Source organism: Ranitomeya imitator, chromosome 8 (assembly GCF_032444005.1).
Source record: "Ranitomeya imitator isolate aRanImi1 chromosome 8, aRanImi1.pri, whole genome shotgun sequence".
In the NCBI taxonomy this organism is placed as follows: Eukaryota; Metazoa; Chordata; class Amphibia; order Anura; family Dendrobatidae; genus Ranitomeya; species Ranitomeya imitator.
Genome location: NC_091289.1, coordinates 1,925,227 through 1,944,878, shown reverse-complemented (window position 1 = coordinate 1,944,878; position 19,652 = coordinate 1,925,227). Strand labels below are relative to the sequence as shown.

General features: G+C 56.0%; 1 protein-coding gene across 5 annotated transcripts; it reads left to right on the top strand.

The window, feature by feature from the left end:
* Window positions 1-9,635: 9,635 nt before the first annotated feature.
* IP6K1 (inositol hexakisphosphate kinase 1) lies at window positions 9,636-18,897 on the top strand. Of its 5 annotated transcripts, none has more exons than XM_069735987.1 (6): window positions 9,636-10,820; window positions 16,142-16,476; window positions 17,042-17,249; window positions 17,554-17,735; window positions 17,813-17,988; window positions 18,130-18,897. In XM_069735987.1, exons 2-6 carry the CDS (start codon window positions 16,254-16,256, stop codon window positions 18,544-18,546), a joined length of 1,206 nt encoding a protein of 401 aa, XP_069592088.1. In that variant the 5' UTR covers window positions 9,636-10,820; window positions 16,142-16,253; the 3' UTR covers window positions 18,547-18,897. The 5 variants fall into 5 exon arrangements, with proteins under 5 accessions (XP_069592088.1, XP_069592092.1, XP_069592090.1 ...); XM_069735988.1 differs by having other exon boundaries at window positions 10,688-10,820; window positions 17,042-17,310; XM_069735990.1 differs by having other exon boundaries at window positions 10,688-10,820; window positions 17,042-17,347.
* The last annotated feature ends 755 nt before the right edge of the window (window positions 18,898-19,652 follow it).

Genomic DNA, 19,652 nt, shown 5'->3' with positions numbered 1-19,652 from the left:
TGAGATACGGTGGTGAAGACGAAACGACAGGTGATAATAAAGCAATTTAACGTTTCGGCCACCCAGTGGCCTTCATCACAAAAAATGATGTAACAGATAGAAAAAAATACAATGTATCAACACATGGTTATATACAGTGCTACAATAATATATACAAAATATACAATTTGATTTACAATTACAAGAAAGAATCCTACGTACAATCTTAGAAAACATGTCGGGGTCCATAGATAACAAGGGAATAGAAACAAACGGTTCACAAATAGTGATTAGGGCTGACTTGGGTACCACCTCCTCCCAGGACACTGACCAGACACAGAAGGACGGGCACATTCCCATGCCTGAACTGTATGAGCTGCTCGAATATCATTAAGGGCAGTGAAGTAGTACACCCCCACACTGAGAAATCTGTCATGATCCCAATGGCAGGGGATCACAAAAGGACAAGCGCAAAAACAAAACAAGCTCTAGGGTGATGGAACCTGAGCTGACCGCGATCCTGAACCTAAACACACAACTAGCAGTAGCCGGGGAACGTGCCTACGATAATTCCTAGATGTCTCGCGCCAGCCGAAGGATTAACTTCCCCTATTAGAAGAAACACAGACCTCACTTGCCTCCAGAGAAACACCCCACAGAAATAGCAGCCCCCCACATGTAATAACGGTGAAATGAGAGGAAAGCACATACGTAGTTATGAAAACAGAATCAGCAAAAATGAGGCCCGCTAAAGCTAGATAGCAGAGGATACAAAAGTGAACTGCGCGGTCAGCGAAAAACCCTTCAAAAAAACCATCCTGAAATTACTTGAACTCATGTGCCAACTCATGGAACATGAGGAGTAATTTCAGCCCACTAGAGCAACCAGCAGCAAAGAATCACATATCTGCAAGCTGGACTAAGACAAAAATTAAGCAAAACGTGGAACAGGAAAATCAAAACTTAGCTTGTCCTGAAGATTACAGACGCAGGTAGCAGAGGTAAAAAGACACACTGATAACCTTGATAGCCGGCGGGGAAATGACAAGAAAGCCCGGTTAAATAGGAAACTCCCATAACCTGATGGAACAGGTGGACACCAGAGACAGCAGAACACAAATCACCCAGTACCATCAGTAACCACCAGAGGGAGCCCAAAAACAGAACTCACAACAGTACCCCCCCCTTGAGGAGGGGTCACCGAACCCTCACGAGAACCACCAGGGCGACCAGGATGAGCCCTATGAAAAGCGCGGACCAAATCATCAGCATGAACATCAGAGGCAACCACCCAAGAATTATCCTCCTGACCATAACCCTTCCACTTGACCAAATATTGGAGTTTCCGTCTGGAAACACGAGAATCCAAGATCTTCTCCACAACATACTCCAATTCTCCCTCCACCAGCACCGGAGCAGGAGGCTCAAGCGAAGGAACAACAGGTACCTCATACCTCCGCAACAACGACCGATGGAACACATTATGAATAGCAAACGATGTCGGGAGATCCAAACGAAACGACACAGGGTTAAGAATTTCCAAGATCCTATAAGGACCGATGAACTGAGGCTTGAACTTAGGAGAAGAGACCTTCATAGGAACAAAACGAGAAGACAACCACACCAAGTCCCCAACACGAAGTCGAGGACCCACGCGGCGACGGCGATTAGCAAACTGCTGAGCCTTCTCCTGGGACAACTTCAAATTGTCCACCACATGACTCCAAATCCGATGCAACCCATCCACCACCATGTCCACTCCAGGATAATCAGAAGGCTCCACCTGACCAGAGGAAAAACGAGGATGAAACCCCGAATTACAAAAGAAAGGAGAAACCAAGGTAGCAGAACTAGCCCGATTATTAAGGGCAAACTCGGCAAGCGGCAAAAAGGTAACCCAGTCATCCTGATCAGCAGAAACAAAACACCTCAAATAAGTTTCCAAGGTCTGATTAGTTCGCTCCGTCTGGCCATTCGTCTGAGGATGGAATGCAGACGAAAAGGACAAATCAATGCCCATCTTAGCACAGAACGTCCGCCAAAATCTAGACACAAACTGGGATCCCCTGTCAGAAACGATGTTCTCCGGAATCCCATGCAAACGAACCACGTTCTGGAAAAACAGAGGGACCAACTCAGAGGAGGAAGGCAACTTAGGCAAGGGTACAAGATGAACCATTTTAGAAAAGCGGTCACACACAACCCAGATGACAGACATTTTTTGAGAGACAGGAAGATCCGAAATAAAGTCCATGGAAATGTGCGTCCAAGGCCTCTTCGGGATAGGCAAAGGTGACAACAATCCACTGGCTCGAGAACAGCAAGGCTTAGCCCGAGCACAAACCTCACAAGACTGCACAAAAGAACGCACATCCCTCGACAAGGAAGGCCACCAAAAAGACCTGGCCACCAAGTCTCTAGTACCAAATATTCCAGGATGACCTGCCAACGCAGAAGAATGGACCTCGGAGATGACTCTACTGGTCCAACTATCCGGAACAAACAGTCTCTCAGGCGGACAACGATCAGGTTTACCCGCCTGAAACTCCTGCAAAGCACGTCGCAAGTCTGGGAAGATGGCCGACAAAATCACCCCATCCCTAAGGATACCAGTGGGCTCAGAATTTCCAGGGGAGTCAGGCACAAAACTCCTAGAAAGAGCATCCGCCTTCACATTCTTTGAACCTGGCAGGTATGAAACCACAAAATTGAAACGAGAGAAAAACAGTGACCAACGAGCCTGTCTAGGATTCAGACGCCTGGCAGACTCAAGGTAAATCAGATTTTTGTGATCAGTCAAGACCACCACACGATGTCTAGCACCCTCCAGCCAATGACGCCACTCCTCAAATGCCCACTTCATGGCCAAAAGTTCCCGATTACCCACATCATAATTCCGCTCAGCGGGCGAAAATTTTCTAGAAAAGAACGCACATGGCTTCATCACCGAGCAATCGGAGCTTCTCTGTGACAAAACCGCCCCCGCTCCAATCTCGGAAGCATCAACCTCAACTTGGAAAGGAAGCGAAACATCAGGCTGACGCAACACAGGAGCAGAAGAAAACCGGCGTTTAAGTTCCTGAAAGGCCTCCACAGCCGCAGGAGACCAATCAGCAACATCAGCACCCTTCTTAGTCAAATCCGTCAAAGGCTTAACAACACTAGAAAAATTAGTTATAAAACGACGATAGAAATTAGCAAAGCCTAAGAACTTCTGCAGACTCTTAAGAGATGCAGGCTGCGTCCAGTCACAAATAGCCCGAACCTTGACGGGATCCATCTCAATAGTAGAAGGGGAAAAAATATACCCCAAGAAAGAAATCTTCTGGACTCCAAAGAGACACTTTGAGCCCTTTACAAACAAGGAATTAGCCCGCAGGACCTGAAACACCTTCCTGACCTGCTGAACATGAGACTCCCAGTCATCAGAAAAAAACAAAATATCATCCAAATACACAATCATAAATTTATCCAGATATTCACGGAAAATATCGTGCATAAAGGACTGGAAGACTGAAGGAGCATTAGAAAGTCCGAAAGGCATTACCAAATACTCAAAATGGCCCTCAGGCGTATTAAATGCGGTTTTCCACTCATCACCTTGCTTTATTCGTATAAGATTATACGCACCCCGAAGATCAATCTTAGTGAACCATTTAGCCCCCTTAATGCGAGCAAACAAATCAGTCAACAAAGGCAAAGGATACTGATATTTTACGGTAATCTTATTCAAAAGACGATAATCTATACAAGGCCTCAAGGATCCATCTTTTTTGGCCACGAAAAAAAAACCTGCTCCCAAAGGGGACGAAGATGGACGGATATGTCCCTTTTCCAAGGACTCCTTAACATAATCCCGCATAGCAGTATGCTCTGGCACTGACAGATTGAACAAACGACCTTTAGGAAATTTACTACCAGGAATTAAATCTATAGCACAATCGCAATCCCTGTGAGGAGGAAGCGAACTGAGCTTAGGCTCCTCAAAAACATCCCGATAATCAGACAAAAATACAGGAACCTCAGAAGGAGTAGATGAAGCGATAGAAATCGGAGGTGCATCATCATGAACCCCCTGACATCCCCAGCTTAACACAGACATTGTTTTCCAGTCAAGGACTGGATTATGAGTTTGTAACCATGGCAGACCAAGTACTAGAACATCATGTAAATTATACAATACCAGGAAGCGAATCACCTCCTGATGAACGGGAGTCATACGCATGGTCACTTGTGTCCAGTACTGAGGTTTATTCATAGCTAAAGGTGTAGAGTCAATTCCCTTCAAAGGAATAGGGACTTCCAGAGGCTCAAGACTAAACCCACATCGCTTGGCAAATGACCAATCCATAAGACTCAGGGCAGCGCCTGAATCTACATAGGCATCGACGGAAATGGATGATAATGAGCAAATCAGAGTCACAGACAGAATGAACTTAGACTGTAACGTACTAATGGCAACAGACTTATCAACCTTTTTTGTGCGTTTAGAGCATGCTGATATAACATGAGCTGAATCACCACAATAAAAGCACAACCCATTTTTCCGCCTATAGTTTTGCCGTTCACTTCTAGACTGAACTCTATCACATTGCATTGTCTCAAGTGCCTGTTCAGAAGACACCGCCAAATGGTGCACAGGTTTGCGCTCCCGTAAACGCCGATCAATCTGAATAGCCATAGTCATAGACTCATTCAGACCCGTAGGCGCAGGGAACCCCACCATAACATCTTTAATGGCCTCAGAAAGGCCATCTCTGAACTTTGCAGCCAGGGCGCACTCATTCCACTGAGTAAGCACTGACCATTTCCGAAATTTTTGACAATATATTTCTGCTTCATCTTGCCCCTGAGAGAGAGCTAATAAAGCTTTTTCAGCCTGAATCTCCTGGTTAGGTTCCTCATAGAGCAAACCCAATGCCAGAAAAAACGCATCCACATTAAGCAACGCAGGATCCCCTGGTGCCAATGCAAATGCCCAATTTTGAGGGTCACCCCGCAGGAAAGATATAATAATCTTAACCTGCTGAGCAGGGTCTCCAGAAGAGCGAGATTTCAAAGAAAGGAACAGCTTGCAATTGTTCCTAAAATTCAGAAAACTAGATCTATCTCCAGCAAAGAACTCTGGAATAGGAATTCTAGGTTCAGACATAGGAGCATGTACCACAAAATCTTGTATATTTTGAACCTTAGCAGCAAGATTATTCAAGCTGGAAGCTAAACTCTGGACGTCCATGATAAACAGCTAAGGTCAGAGCCATTCAAGGATTAAGAGGAGGAAAAAAAAAAAAATCAGCCAGGCTGCAATAAAGGCTAGGCAGCAACCTCAGAGGAGAGAAGAAAAAAAAAAAAAAAAACTTCCTCAGACTACTTTTCCTCCTACTTCAGCCCAAACATTTTGGCCGGCTATACTGTCATGATTCTAATGGCAGGGAATCACAAAAGGACAAGCACCAACGAGCTCTAGGGTGATGGAACCTGAGCTGACCGCGACCCTAAACCTGAACACACAAATAACAATAGCCGGGGAACGTGCCTACGTTGATCCTAGACGTCTCGCACCAGCCGAAGATCTAACTTCCCCTATTAGAAGAAACACAGACCTCTCTTGCCTCCAGAGAAATACCCCACAGAAATAGCAGCCCCCCACATATAATGACGGTGAAATGAGAGGAAGGCACATACACAGTATGAAAACAGATTCAGCAAAATGAGGCCCGCTAAAACTAGATAGCAGAGGATACAAAAGTAAACTGCGCGGTCAGCAAAAAACCCTTCAAAAAACCATCCTGTAATTACTTGAACTCATGTTCCAACTCATGGAACATGAGGAGCAATTACAGCCCACTAAAGCAACCAGCAGCAAAGAAACAATTATATGCAAGCTGGACAAGACAAAAGTAAAGCAAAACGTGGAACAAGAAAATCAAAACTTAGCTTGTCCTGAAGATTACTGAAGCCAGAAGCTGAGGTAACAAAACACTCTGATAACCTTGATAGCCGGCGGGGAAATGACAAGAAAGCCCGGTTAAATAGGAAACTCCCAAATCCTAATAGAACAGGTGGACACCAGAGACAGCAGAACACAAATCACCCAGTACCATCAGTAACCACCAGAGGGAGCCCAAAAACAGAACTCACAACATCCTTCCCTGACACAACCCACATGGATGCAGCAGTTATATGCCAGTCTTATGCTGCCATCCGAGCATCACTAGGACTATTAAGGTGGGCAGCTCACCCCAACCACTGCTGCTCACCCAGCTTGCTACCACCAGACCTCACACTCCAGTGTAGGGGGCCCGATACTATAGAGCCCCAGGAAAGTGTGTGGTGTCCCTGGAATCCTAGGGTAAGGGGTAACCATTCTCCCTGTGGAGAGTGACATGCCGGCTCTTGCATGCCAAGGTGAGGAGGCAATGTGCAGATTACATTTCCCAGAGGATCATGCATGGCTATAAGCCTCCTCGCCTTGGCATGCCAGAGCTGGCATGTCACTCTCCACAGGAAGACTTGTCCCCCGCAGCTGCTGACCCAGACAAATCAGCTCTCATCCTTTACACTGACGAGGGGCAACAGCCCGAAACACGTGTCTGCAACCTGAGCATGTGAGCTGCTTCTCTCCGAGGTCACATGCAGGGCAGTATTTGCCACTAGGCACGTCAGGGCATGTGCCTAGGGTACCAAGATGCGGGGGCGGCACCAGAGCAAGGTTTTTTTTTGTTTTAAGTATGTGGTGACATCACTTAGGGGCTGAAACCTCCCCTTTACTTACAATCTGAAAACTATTTTTTACACATATCTCACTGTAGGAACCTCGTATCCGGATTACACCAGGTTCCCGAGGTGCACCACGTCAGGACAATTCTTTTAATGTAAGCATGGCGTACTTACATGATCCACTTAAGGAGAAATCCGCACTTTGCGCTCGTTGCATTTAGCTGCTACGCTTAGTGATTGACAGATCTACCGATCTATTCATAATATGTACTCCTTATATTTCTAGCCCAAATCGGTGGCCCAATATATCACTATAATAGAACAAAGAATCCCTGCCGTGTGGAAGGGACTTATACCAGTTTTAGCTGATACTAGATGAGAGATTTGTCTGCTGCAGCTACAAGGACCATAAAAATTCTTGTGAGAGGGGGAAAGGAGGGGTTTAGGATTCACACACACACAAGCCGCAGGCAGAGAAAGAAGAGAGGGGTCGGAATGGCCCGCAGCGTGTGTTTTGAAAAGTTAGGTAGATACTCAAACATGACATATTCACATTATTGTGACACCCGGCTTATACTCGAGTCAATAAGCTTACCTAGTTTTCCGTGACAAAATTAGGTGCCTCGGCTTATACTCGGGTCGGCTTATACTCGAGTATATACAGTATGTAACATATACACATGTACTGTATGTGTGTGTGGCTAAATACATATATATAGCTTTGTTGCCATAAAAGGAGGAGGTCCAGACACATTTCTTGCACAGGGGCCCCAAGCTGCCAGTGTCCGCCCCTGCCCAGGGATCAATTGTACTCGCATCTTACAGAAGTGAGTACAATTGAGGCTCTGACTGCCAGGTCAGAGCGACGTGAGCAGCGTGATCAGATCATGTGATCATACTTCTGATGTCACTCACTCGCGCTGCAGAGGCGAACACTGGTGGTAAGTGCTCCAGTGCAGAAGACACCGAAGATTAAGTGCAGGGGGGACAATTGGAGTGGGGATGGGGGGATTTATTATCTGTGCGGAGAATTGGAGTGGGGATGGGGGGATTTATTATCTGTGCGGAGAATTGGAGTGGGGATGGGGGGATTTATTGTGTGTAGGGAGAATTGGAGTGGGATGGGGGGATTTATTGTGTGCGGAGAATTGGAGTGGGGATGGGGGGATTTATTGTGTGCGGAGAATTGGAGTGGGGATGGGGGGATTTATTGTGTGCGGAGAATTGGAGTGGGGATGGGGGGTTTTATTATCTGTGCGGAGAATTGGAGTGGGGATGGGGGGATTTATTGTGTGTAGGGAGAATTGGAGTGGGGATGGGGGGATTTATTGTGTGCGGAGAATTGGAGTGGGGATGGGGGGATTTATTGTGTGCGGAGAATTGGAGTGGGGATGGGGGGTTTTATTATCTGTGCGGAGAATTGGAGTGGAGATGGGGGGATTTATTGTGTGTAGGGAGAATTGGAGTGGGATGGGGGGATTTATTGTGTGCGGAGAATTGGAGTGGGGATTTATTGTGTGCGGAGAATTGGAGTGGGGATGGGGGGATTTATTATCTGTGCGGAGAATTGGAGTGAGGATAGGGGGATTTATTGTGTGTAGGGAGAATTGGAGTGGGGATGGGGGGTTTAATGTGTGGGGGAGATTTGAGGACATAAAATGAAGAGCAAAGGGGGAGATGGGGAAACAAAACAATATGCGGGATAGGGGCATGTATGAGGAAACAGTATTGGAGATGGGTACAGACAGTATGAGGAGCGAATGGGGGAATGTATGTGGACACAGTATGAGTAGTGATGTGAAAAATGTATGTGGACAGAGTACGGGGAGTGAGGGTGATGGGATGTGTGCAGACACAGTATGGGGAGTCAGGTGAGCAGGCAGTATAGAAAGTGAGGGGGTAAATATATGAGGAGACAGTATGGTGAACAGGAGGGATGTGAGAGGAGGCCATATGAGGAGGGAGGGGAATAGTGTGAGGAGACAATATGGGGGAGAAAAGTGAGTGGGCACAGAATAGAAACTGAGTAGTGGGGGCGTAGCATGGAGGGACAGTGTAAGGGCACAGCCAGGAGGGGACAGTATACCAAGGAGGGGGAGTGTGATGAGAGAGTACAGTATAAATACTGAGTCCTATAGGGGGGACACAGTGTGAAGAGGGGGCCGGTATGGAAAGGAGAGGTCAGTGTGAAGAGCATGTACCATAAGAGGGACAGTGTGGGGGTCATATTTTGTGCAGACAATATAGTGAGGGGCAGTTTTTTATTCCGGAGCATTATAATGACACTTGTATCTTTAAGAGCGTCTTGTGGAGATTTTCTGCAAAAGAGCGGAGAAGATGGAGGTCTGCAGCGACGGCTGTGGATGAGAAAACTGATCATGGGGTCTGGACAAGATGAAGAAAAGAAGAACGGCTCCAGAGTCAACGCCATCTATAAGGTACCTGGATATAAATGTTATTGGTGATACTGACTCATGTTTTTATTTATGTTCGGAGCATTAAAGGGGATGTCCAGGTTTGTGATGAGTCTGCAGTCATTCTTTGTGACTGCAGACTTCTGACTTCTCACACTGCACGCTGTCAGGATTCTCTCATGCTGGCGATTTACATACATGCGGTCACGTGCTGACTAGACATGTGTGGCCTCCGTCATTGAAAATGAACTGAGCGAGGCCGGGCACGTCTAGGCGGAATGTGGTCAGAAGTATCCAAATCACATGCTTGTGCTGACATCACCGTCCTCCGGCCAGGGAGAATCCTAGTAGTGTGCAGTGCATGCGTTGTGAGAATCCAGAAGCTGCGATGTCAGGATTCAGCTCTGCAGGTTCCAGTAGTCGTCACATGGACACGTCACTCACATGCGACTTTCAGACTTGTGGTCCTGTGACATCGAGCTTCTCTCAGTTTATTATTGAGAGCATCAGGGAGAGGAGCTCGCGGGCACATGACTGTGTGCAGATCGCGGATGTGTGCGGCCGGGACTGAGGGTGTAAGAGGACGGAGCCCCGGACACTGCCCGTCTACGCCGCACCCCCGGACACTGCCCGTCTACGCCGCACCCTGGAGCCTCATTAGCGGAGGAATATGGCCGCTAATACATTGTTTTCCTAAAGCTTATCGTGCAGTTTTAGGTCAGGGGTGGATGAGCTAGGAAGGTGCAGGGACGGCAGTGATGGCGGATGGCGGACTTGTGCTCAGACACAATCACCGCTAGCAGCGTTTTTTTCCATTGCCGCATTTACCGGATCGCGGCAGACCTGCAGGTGCCGTCCGCCCGTCCCATAGGGATGAATGAGGCCAAAGAGCTGCCGTAAGCGATGCGGGAAAACTGCTGCAAAAGGCCAAAGTCACCGGCGCTAGCGCCACCAATGGGGGAGGAGGCAGGAACTACACGGCCCGGGGGCCACGACTCGGGGGATCTCTGGGAACGCCCACTTGGCTGCACATACATGGACCCCTAATGTCTCAGCAATGGAAAGGCGAAAATACAGAGAAGCGGCCGTGCAGCCGCCCCGCCACAAAGACTAAGAGAACGGATGAAAGGGCAGCAACAAACACCGGACACGACACAAACGGAAAAGCCCCAGCCGCGTCAATCCCAACGGGGGCGAGCAAAATGGCGCCAAAGGGGTGAGGACGCTGTCCCGGCCGCGGCCACAAGGGGGCGCTGAGGGAGTTCACCCAGAGGAGGCGAGCACTCGGGCCGGACTGTGCCTCACACTCACCAGCAGGGGGAGAGCGCGCAACACGCGTCCCACAGGATTCGACTGCAGCCAATCGGAGGCCACAACTTTGATCACGTGAGCGTGAGAATGGATCAGTCAGCGAGTGACAGCGCGTGCGATGGGCGGGGCCACAGGACTGTGATTGACACATGCTGTGGCCAATAGTAGCCAGACTGACGGCTGTCGCAGGTTTCATACATTCCTCTGATTGGTGGCCATACTAAGAAGGGCGTGACCTGCGACTCGTGTCGCCATGGAAACGAGTGGCTGAGCCGCCTCTTTCCCGGCTGGTCGCCATCTTGTTGTTGATTTGAACAGCTCCGGAGCGGGTGAGAGGAGCCGGGTCTGCGAGAAAACACCCGCGGGCAGCCGCCCCCCGACCGGAGGCGGTGACAGGTGAGGGGAGTGCCGGGAGGCGCGGAGCGGCGGGATCCGGGGCTCATGAGGAGATCACGGGGGCGATACCACCACAGGGGGCGTCAGCAGCAGGCAGGGCGGGGTCATGGGAGGTGCCAGTGATGAGGAGGCGTGGAGTGGGCGGAGCTTTCATCTGTCCGCTGTGTGGGAGGGCGGAGCTCCAGATGTGTGGGCGGGGCTGCACTGTGTCTGCTGTGATTGGCCGCTCTTGTTCTCGGTATCCAGTGATGTGTGGAGCGACCTGAGTGAATGGAGCCACGTGTGTGATGACGTCACCATTGTGGGAGGAGTCATGCGGCCCTCAGAGAGCAGCTAATACACCCGCCACCACCGACCGATACACCCGCCACCACCGGAGGGGCCACCACCGACCGATACACCCGCCACCACCGGAGGGGCCACCACCGACCGATACACCCCGCCACCACCGGAGGGGCCACCACCGACCGATACACCCGCCACCACCGGAGGGGCCACCACCGACCGATACACCCGCCACCACCGACCGATACACCCGCCACCACCGACCGATACACCCGCCACCACCGACCGATACACCCGCCACCACCGGAGGGGCCACCACCGACCGATACACCCGCCACCACCGGAGGGGCCACCACCGACCGATACACCCCGCCACCACCGGAGGGGCCACCACCGACCGATACACCCGCCACCACCGGAGGGGCCACCACCGACCGATACACCCGCCACCACCGACCGATACACCCGCCACCACCGACCGATACACCCGCCACCACCGACCGATACACCCGCCACCACCGGAGGGGCCACCACCGACCGATACACCCGCCACCACCGGAGGGGCCACCATCGACCGATACACCCCGCCACCACCGGAGGGGCCACCACCGACCGATACACCCGCCACCACCGGAGGGGCCACCACCGACCGATACACCCGCCACCACCGGAGGGGCCACCACCGACCGATACACCCGCCACCACCGGAGGGGCCACCACGACCGATACACCCGCCACCACCGATACACCCCACCACCACCGGAGGGGCCACCACCGGAGGGGCCACCACCGACCGATACACCCGCCACCACCGGAGGGGCCACCACCGACCGATACACCCGCCACCACCGACCGATACACCCGCCACCACCGGAGGGGCCACCACCGACCGATACACCCGCCACCACCGACCGATACATACACCCCGCCGCCACCGGAGGGGCCACCATCGACCGATACACCCCGCCACCACCGGAGGGGCCACCACCGACCGATACACCCGCCACCACCGACCGATACACCCGCCACCACCGGAGGGGCCACCACCGACCGATACACCCGCCACCACCGACCGATACACCCGCCACCACCGACCGATACACCCGCCACCACCGGAGGGGCCACCACCGACCGATACACCCGCCACCACCGACCGATACACCCGCCACCATCGACCGATACACCCGCCACCACCGAAGGGGCCACCACCGACCGATACACCCGCCACCACCGACCGATACACCCGCCACCATCGACCGATACACCCGCCACCACCGGAGGGGCCACCACCGACCGATACACCCGCCACCACCGGAGGGGCCACCACCGACCGATACACCCCGCCACCACCGGAGGGGCCACCACCGACCGATACACCCGCCACCACCGGAGGGGCCACCACCGACCGATACACCCCGCCACCACCGGAGGGGCCACCACCGACCGATACACCCGCCACCACCGGAGGGGCCACCACCGACCGATACACCCGCCACCACCGACCGATACACCCGCCACCACCGACCGATACACCCGCCACCACCGACCGATACACCCGCCACCACCGACCGATACACCCGCCACCACCGACCGATACACCCGCCACCACCGGAGGGGCCACCACCGACCGATACACCCGCCACCACCGGAGGGGCCACCATCGACCGATACACCCCGCCACCACCGGAGGGGCCACCACCGACCGATACACCCGCCACCACCGGAGGGGCCACCACCGACCGATACACCCGCCACCACCGGAGGGGCCACCACCGACCGATACACCCCGCCACCACCGGAGGGGCCACCACCGACCGATACACCCGCCACCACCGGAGGGGCCACCACCGACCGATACACCCCGCCACCACCGGAGGGGCCACCACCGACCGATACACCCGCCACCACCGGAGGGGCCACCACCGACCGATACACCCGCCACCACCGACCGATACACCCGCCACCACCGACCGATACACCCGCCGCCACCGACCGATACACCCGCCACCACCGACCGATACACCCGCCACCACCGGAGGGGCCACCACCGACCGATACACCCGCCACCACCGGAGGGGCCACCATCGACCGATACACCCCGCCACCACCGGAGGGGCCACCACCGACCGATACACCCGCCACCACCGGAGGGGCCACCACCGACCGATACACCCGCCACCACCGGAGGGGCCACCACCGACCGATACACCCGCCACCACCGGAGGGGCCACCACCGACCGATACACCCGCCACCACCGATACACCCCACCACCACCGGAGGGGCCACCACCGGAGGGGCCACCACCGACCGATACACCCGCCACCACCGGAGGGGCCACCACCGACCGATACACCCGCCACCACCGACCGATACACCCGCCACCACCGGAGGGGCCACCACCGACCGATACACCCGCCACCACCGACCGATACATACACCCCGCCGCCACCGGAGGGGCCACCATCGACCGATACACCCCGCCACCACCGGAGGGGCCACCACCGACCGATACACCCGCCACCACCGACCGATACACCCACCACCACCGGAGGGGCCACCACCGACCGATACACCCGCCACCACCGACCGATACACCCGCCACCACCGGAGGGGCCACCACCGACCGATACACCCGCCACCACCGACCGATACACCCGCCACCACCGGAGGGGCCACCACCGACCGATACACCCGCCACCACCGACTGATACACCCCGCCACCACCGGAGGGGCCACCACCGACCGATACACCCGCCACCACCGACCGATACACCCCGCCACCACCGGAGGGGCCACCACCGACCGATACACCCGCCACCACTGACCGATACACCCGCCACCACCGGAGGGGCCACCACCGACCGATACACCCGCCGACCGATACACCCGCCACCACCGGAGGGGCCACCACCGACCGATACACCCGCCACCACCGACCGATACACTCGCCACCACCGACTGATACACCCGCCACCACCGGAGGGGCCACCACCGACCGATACACCCGCCACCACCGGAGGGGCCACTGCGGATACACCCGCTACCGATACACCACCCACCAACATCGGAGGGGGCGCCACTGATACATCCGCTACCATCTGAGGGTCCGCCACCAACCGATATACCCATCACCATCCAGAGGGGCTACTGCTGATACACCCCCCACCGACCAGAGGGGCCACCACCAATTGATACACCCCCACCAACCGGAGGGACCACCACCGATACACCCACCACCACCGGAGGGGCCGCCACCAACCGATACATCCGCCACCACTGGAGGGGCCGCCACCGAAGTTTTTACGTAACTGAAAAGTGTTAAAAGCATTTGAAATGTGACAAAATATTTGTGGAACGTGAGGGGCAACAATGGGGCGAACTCTGGGGTTCACCTTTTTCACCCAGGTCCAACAACCTGGGCAGATCTGGGTGTGAGGGGCCGCAGTGACTCCACTCCTGAAATCCAGGCCTAACTCCGGCAACGGGGTCTCATACTGAAGCAGGCGACTCGCACCCCCCTCATCAGCGCAAAACACCTTCAGGAGGTGGTGATCTGTACACCGTGTCCTCTGCTCTCGGGGGCTCGGCCGCTGCTCTCGGGGGCTCGGCCGCTGCTCTCGGGAGCTCGGCCGCTGCTCTCGGGGGCTCGGCCGCTGTTCTCGGGGGCTCACTGCTCTCGGGGGCTCGGCCGCTGCTCTCGGGGGCTCGCTGCACTCGGGGGCTCGCTGCACTCGGGGGCTCGGCCACTGCTCTCGGGGGCTCGCTCATCTCGGGGGCTCAGCCACTGCTCTCGGGGGCTCGCTCATCTCGGGGGCTCGGCCACTGCTCTCGGGGGCTCGCTCATCTCGGGGGCTCGGCCGCTGCTCTCGGGGGCTCGGCCGCTGCTCTCGGGGGCTCGGCCGCTGCTCTCGGGGGCTCGGCCGCTGCTCTCGGGGGCTCGGCCGCTGCTCTCGGGGGCTCGGCCGCTGCTCTCGGGGGCTCGGCCGCTGCTCTCGGGGGGCTCGGCCGCTGCTCTCGGGGGCTCGCTGCGTCCTGTGACTTTTCTCCAGACTCTTAGTTATTCAGAGACTTTCCTCCTCGAGTTCCTTTTTCCATCGTCACCCAGCGCTGTTAACCCCTTGGGATCATTACTTCTCGGCGCCAATAATTCCCATGATGCTCAGTGCAGCGCGGCGTCTGTTCCTGGAGAGAATCATCTGTTCCTGGGAAAGCTGAGTGGTATCGGGTCTGTCACTATGGAGGGGGGTGTGCTCAGGGGGTCCGGTCCTGCCATTGTGGGGGGGGGGGGGGACGTGCAGTTGGGGGGTCTGGCTCTGTCACTGGGGGGAGTGCAGTTGGGGGTGGTCTGGCTCTGTCACTGGGGGGAGTGCAGTTGGGGGTGGTCTGGCTCTGTCACTGGGGGGGACGTGCAGTTGGGGGGTCTGGCTCTGTCACTGGGGGGGGGACGTGCAGTTGGGGGGGTCTGGCTCTGTCACTGGGGGGGGGACGTGCAGTTGGGGGGTCTGGCTCTGTCACTGGGGGGACGTGCAGTTGGGGGGTCTGGCTCTGTCACTGTGGGAGGACGTGCAGTTGGGGGGTCCCGCTGTCCCTGTGGCCAGTTTTTGGGTCACCGCTGATTTCCGCAGACCCTGAGTGCCTCGGCGCTGCGCTCGGTGAGCTGAATATCAGGGTCCCTGCGTCACAGCCTCCCCCTCTGGGGCTCCGGGGCTCTGGTCACATGATCCGCTCATCGCTGAGGTCACCTGATCCCCTGGAGGTCTCGGTTTCGTTTGATCCGTCCCGCGGTCTCTGATATGTCCGCCCTCCGCCGCCGGCCACAGCCGCTCGCCCTCCGCCGCCCCAGGATGGATGGCCGCCGCTCGCCCTCCGCCGCCCCAGGATGGATGGCCGCCGCTCGCCCTCCGCCGCCCCAGGATGGATGGCCGCAGCTCGCCCTCCGCTGCCCCAGCATGGATGACCGCCGCTCGCCCTCCGCCGCCCCAGGATGGATGGCCGCCGCTCGCAGTCTTTTATCTGTTTTTCTTTTCTTCCTCAGATCTGAGGAGCGATTTCCCGGTGAAGGAGCCGCTGCCCTCCGGCCCCCCGTAACGCTGCCCGGCCCCTGCGCCACTCCCCATGCCCCGGCTGAGCATCGGGCGTCCAACGCAATGTGTGTTTGTCAAACCATGGAAGTGGGGAAGTTCGTCCAGAGCGCAGTGTGTGACAGGGGCCGGGGGGTCCTGCTGGAGCCGTTCATCCATCAGGTGGGGGGCCACAGCAGTATGATGCGCTACGACGACCACACCGTCTGCAAGCCCCTCATCTCCCGCGAGCAGCGATTCTATGAGTCCCTTCCCCCCGAGATGAAAGAGTTTACCCCGGAATATAAAGGTGAGACCTGAAGCCCCCCATTACACGGCAGAACGGACAAGATAATCGACAACTTCTCCCCCAATGTGCAGTCGTGTGTCGCGAGGAGGCTTGTGCTAATGAGTGATATGCTGTGGCTAGGGGCTGGGTGGTCCTGGGGGAGGGGGCTGGGTGGTCCTGGGGGAGGGGGCTGGGTGGTCCTGGGGGAGGAGCAGGGTGGTCCTGGGGGAGGGGGCTGGGTGGTCCAGGGGAGGGGCTGGGTGGTCCAGGGGGAGGGGCTGGGTGGTCCAGGGGGAGGGGCTAGGCGGTCCAGGGGAGGGGCTGGGCGGTCCAGGGGGAGGAGCAGGGCGGTCCAGAGGGAGGAGCTGGGCGGTCCAGGAGCTGGGTGGTCCAGGGGAGGGGCAGGGGAGGAGCGGGGCGGTCCGGGGGCTGGGCGGTCCAGGGGGAGGAGCAGGGCGGTCCAGGTGCTGGGTGGTCCGGGGAGGGCTATACAGTCCCACATGTGGGGAGGGGTCGTTGTGTGGCTGGTGGGCTTCGGGGTCCTCATTGTTGTGGTGCTCCTGACTGTCACTCTCTCTCCCGCCAGGTGTGGTGTCCGTCTGCTTTGAGGGTGACAGTGACGGGTACATAAACCTGGTGGCTTACCCGTATGTGGAGAGTGAGGCGGCCGATCAAGAAGAGTTTCCTGACCGGGACCATCCAAGACGCAAGCACTCCCGCCGCAGTCTGCACCGGACCAGCAGCACCGACCACAAGGATGAATGGCCGCCGCTTACCGGGGAGAACTCCGAGAGGTGACATCCGGCCCCAACCTTGGGCCCTCTACACGTTCGTGCACTGGGGGCCTGTCCGATTGTAAGCTGAGAAGACTGGGCAGGATGCCCACCAGACCGTACGTCAGCCTCACTGCAGGCAGTGCCCTCCCTCATGCTTTACACTGCAGCGCTGCTCGGTTAGGACACAGGTGTTGTCAGTGACTCTGGCTCTCAGGATAATGTAGGGCCATTAGTCCATATTGATGTCCTGGGGGGTCCCGGGAGGGGTACGTCGGGGGCTTGTTGGCTGTATGCAGATTTTCACCTCCTCCCTCTCCTGCAGCGTCCCGGAGATGAAGAGCCCGAAGCTGGAGGTCCTGGTGCAGTCGGACGCCCCCTTCCAGATGCTGGATGGGAACAGCGGGGCGAGCGCGGAGCGGATCAGCTACAACCCCTGGAGCCTGCGGTGCCACAAGCAGCAGCTGAGCCGCATGCGCTCCGAGTCCAAGGAGCGCAAGATGTACAGTATCCTTGTGCAGCCGGTAGGGAGGGCGTCCGCTGAGAGTCTTCCTCCTCTGTTGTCAGGCTTAACTCTGTCCCAGAATTCCTGCTGCTGGAGAACGTCGTCCACCATTTCAAGTTCCCGTGTGTCCTGGACCTGAAGATGGGAACGCGGCAGCACGGCGACGACGCGTCTGAGGAGAAGGCGGCGCGGCAGATGAAGAAGTGCGAGCAGAGCACGTCCGCCACGCTGGGTGTGAGGGTGTGCGGCATGCAGGTGCGGCTCCCAGGAAGGGTTCATATCTGGCCTGACCGTGGCGATGCACGGTCTTGCATTTCTGCTGTGGAGCGCCCTCCGCTGGTCGCGCTGCGGCCCCCTGTCTGGCGCCTTGTTACCCACAATCCCTCTCTCCTGCAGGTCTTCCAGATGAACACGGGGCATTACCTATGCCTGAACAAGTACTACGGCCGTGGCCTGAGCACCGAGGGCTTCCGCCAGGCCCTGTACCAGTACCTGCACAACGGCGTCCATCTCCGCACCGACCTGGTGGAGCCGATCCTGAGCAAACTGAAGCGTCTGATCTCCGTGCTGGAAATCCAGGCCTCGTACCGCTTCTACTCCAGCTCGCTGCTCATCATCTACGACGGGACCGGCCGCCCCCCGGCCCAGGAGACCTGCCCCAAAGTGGACGTCCGCATGATAGACTTCGCCCACAGCACGTACAAAGGCTTCCGCGATGACCTGACAGTGCACGACGGGCCGGACAATGGCTACGTGCTGGGTCTGCGCAGCCTGACCAGCGTCCTGGAGCTCATCCGAGACGACGGCCAGTAGCGGCGGCCGGAGATCCTCCTGGTACCCCCTGTCATGTCCACCCAATGGGGAAAGGCTGAGAAACGCACAATAGCCGCTCCGAGGGTCCTCGGCCGCACGTCGTCCTCGCATCATCATCCTGGGGTGAGCGTATGATAGACGCCGTGCCACAGACAGGGCTTTACAATGGCGAGAACCACCGGAGACGGACACCTCACCCCGTCCTCCCAGAGACGCTGCCGCAGACCGGAAGTGACCTCACGGCATAATGGCGACACTTCCTGTCGGCCGGACGGCTGCCCCACTCCCCATAAATGTATATATTTCTATATCCGTATATATCAGATCTATATATTAGAGCTCTATCACCCACGCGTGTCTGTGTGCAGTGACGTCGGCCACGCCGGAGCCTTGTCTGTGGGCGATGGAAGTGGCGGAGCATGCGAGCAGCGGCGCCTTCTTACCGGCTCCTCGGTGCTTTCGTTTGGTTTTAGTTATTTGTGTCTCAGCTTTATTTTAAGTTTTCTGCAATTGAAACTCAAAGGCGAGGCGTCTGTGGAAGTCTGCCGGCGGGGCGCCGTCTGTGGAAGTCTGCCGGCGGGGCGCCGTCTGTGGAAGTCTGCCGGCGGGGCGCCGTTTGTGGATGGAGGAAGATACTGCAGGTCCGGCGAATGTGCAACTGACACTGCAGTCACCGCACCGTTTGCAACATTGGCAAAGATGGGAATGGAGCAGCACATCCAGTGTCGCTTTCTTGTGCTCCCTGTACTCCAGTCACACCCAGAGCTGCTCCTGCACTTCTGCTTTTCTCTAGTGTTGGGACACTGGTTGTGGAATAGTCATAATGCAGTAAGTGCATTCTCTCAGAATGCATTGCACTAAAGATACGTCAGGCAGCACTGCCTGCAGCTCCGGAGGTGACTGGAGAACGGGGCAGCAATATAATTTATGTACACAGTGACTGCAGCTCTGGGGTATAATACAGGATGTCACGTACCCGCTTCTCAGCACATGACTTTGGGTTACGCCTGAAAGGGTTAATCTATCTCCCCACTCTCTGTCCAGCATTCAACCTCTGTCCTATGCTGTAATGGGAGCATAAATCACACACCGACCCAGGCCACACA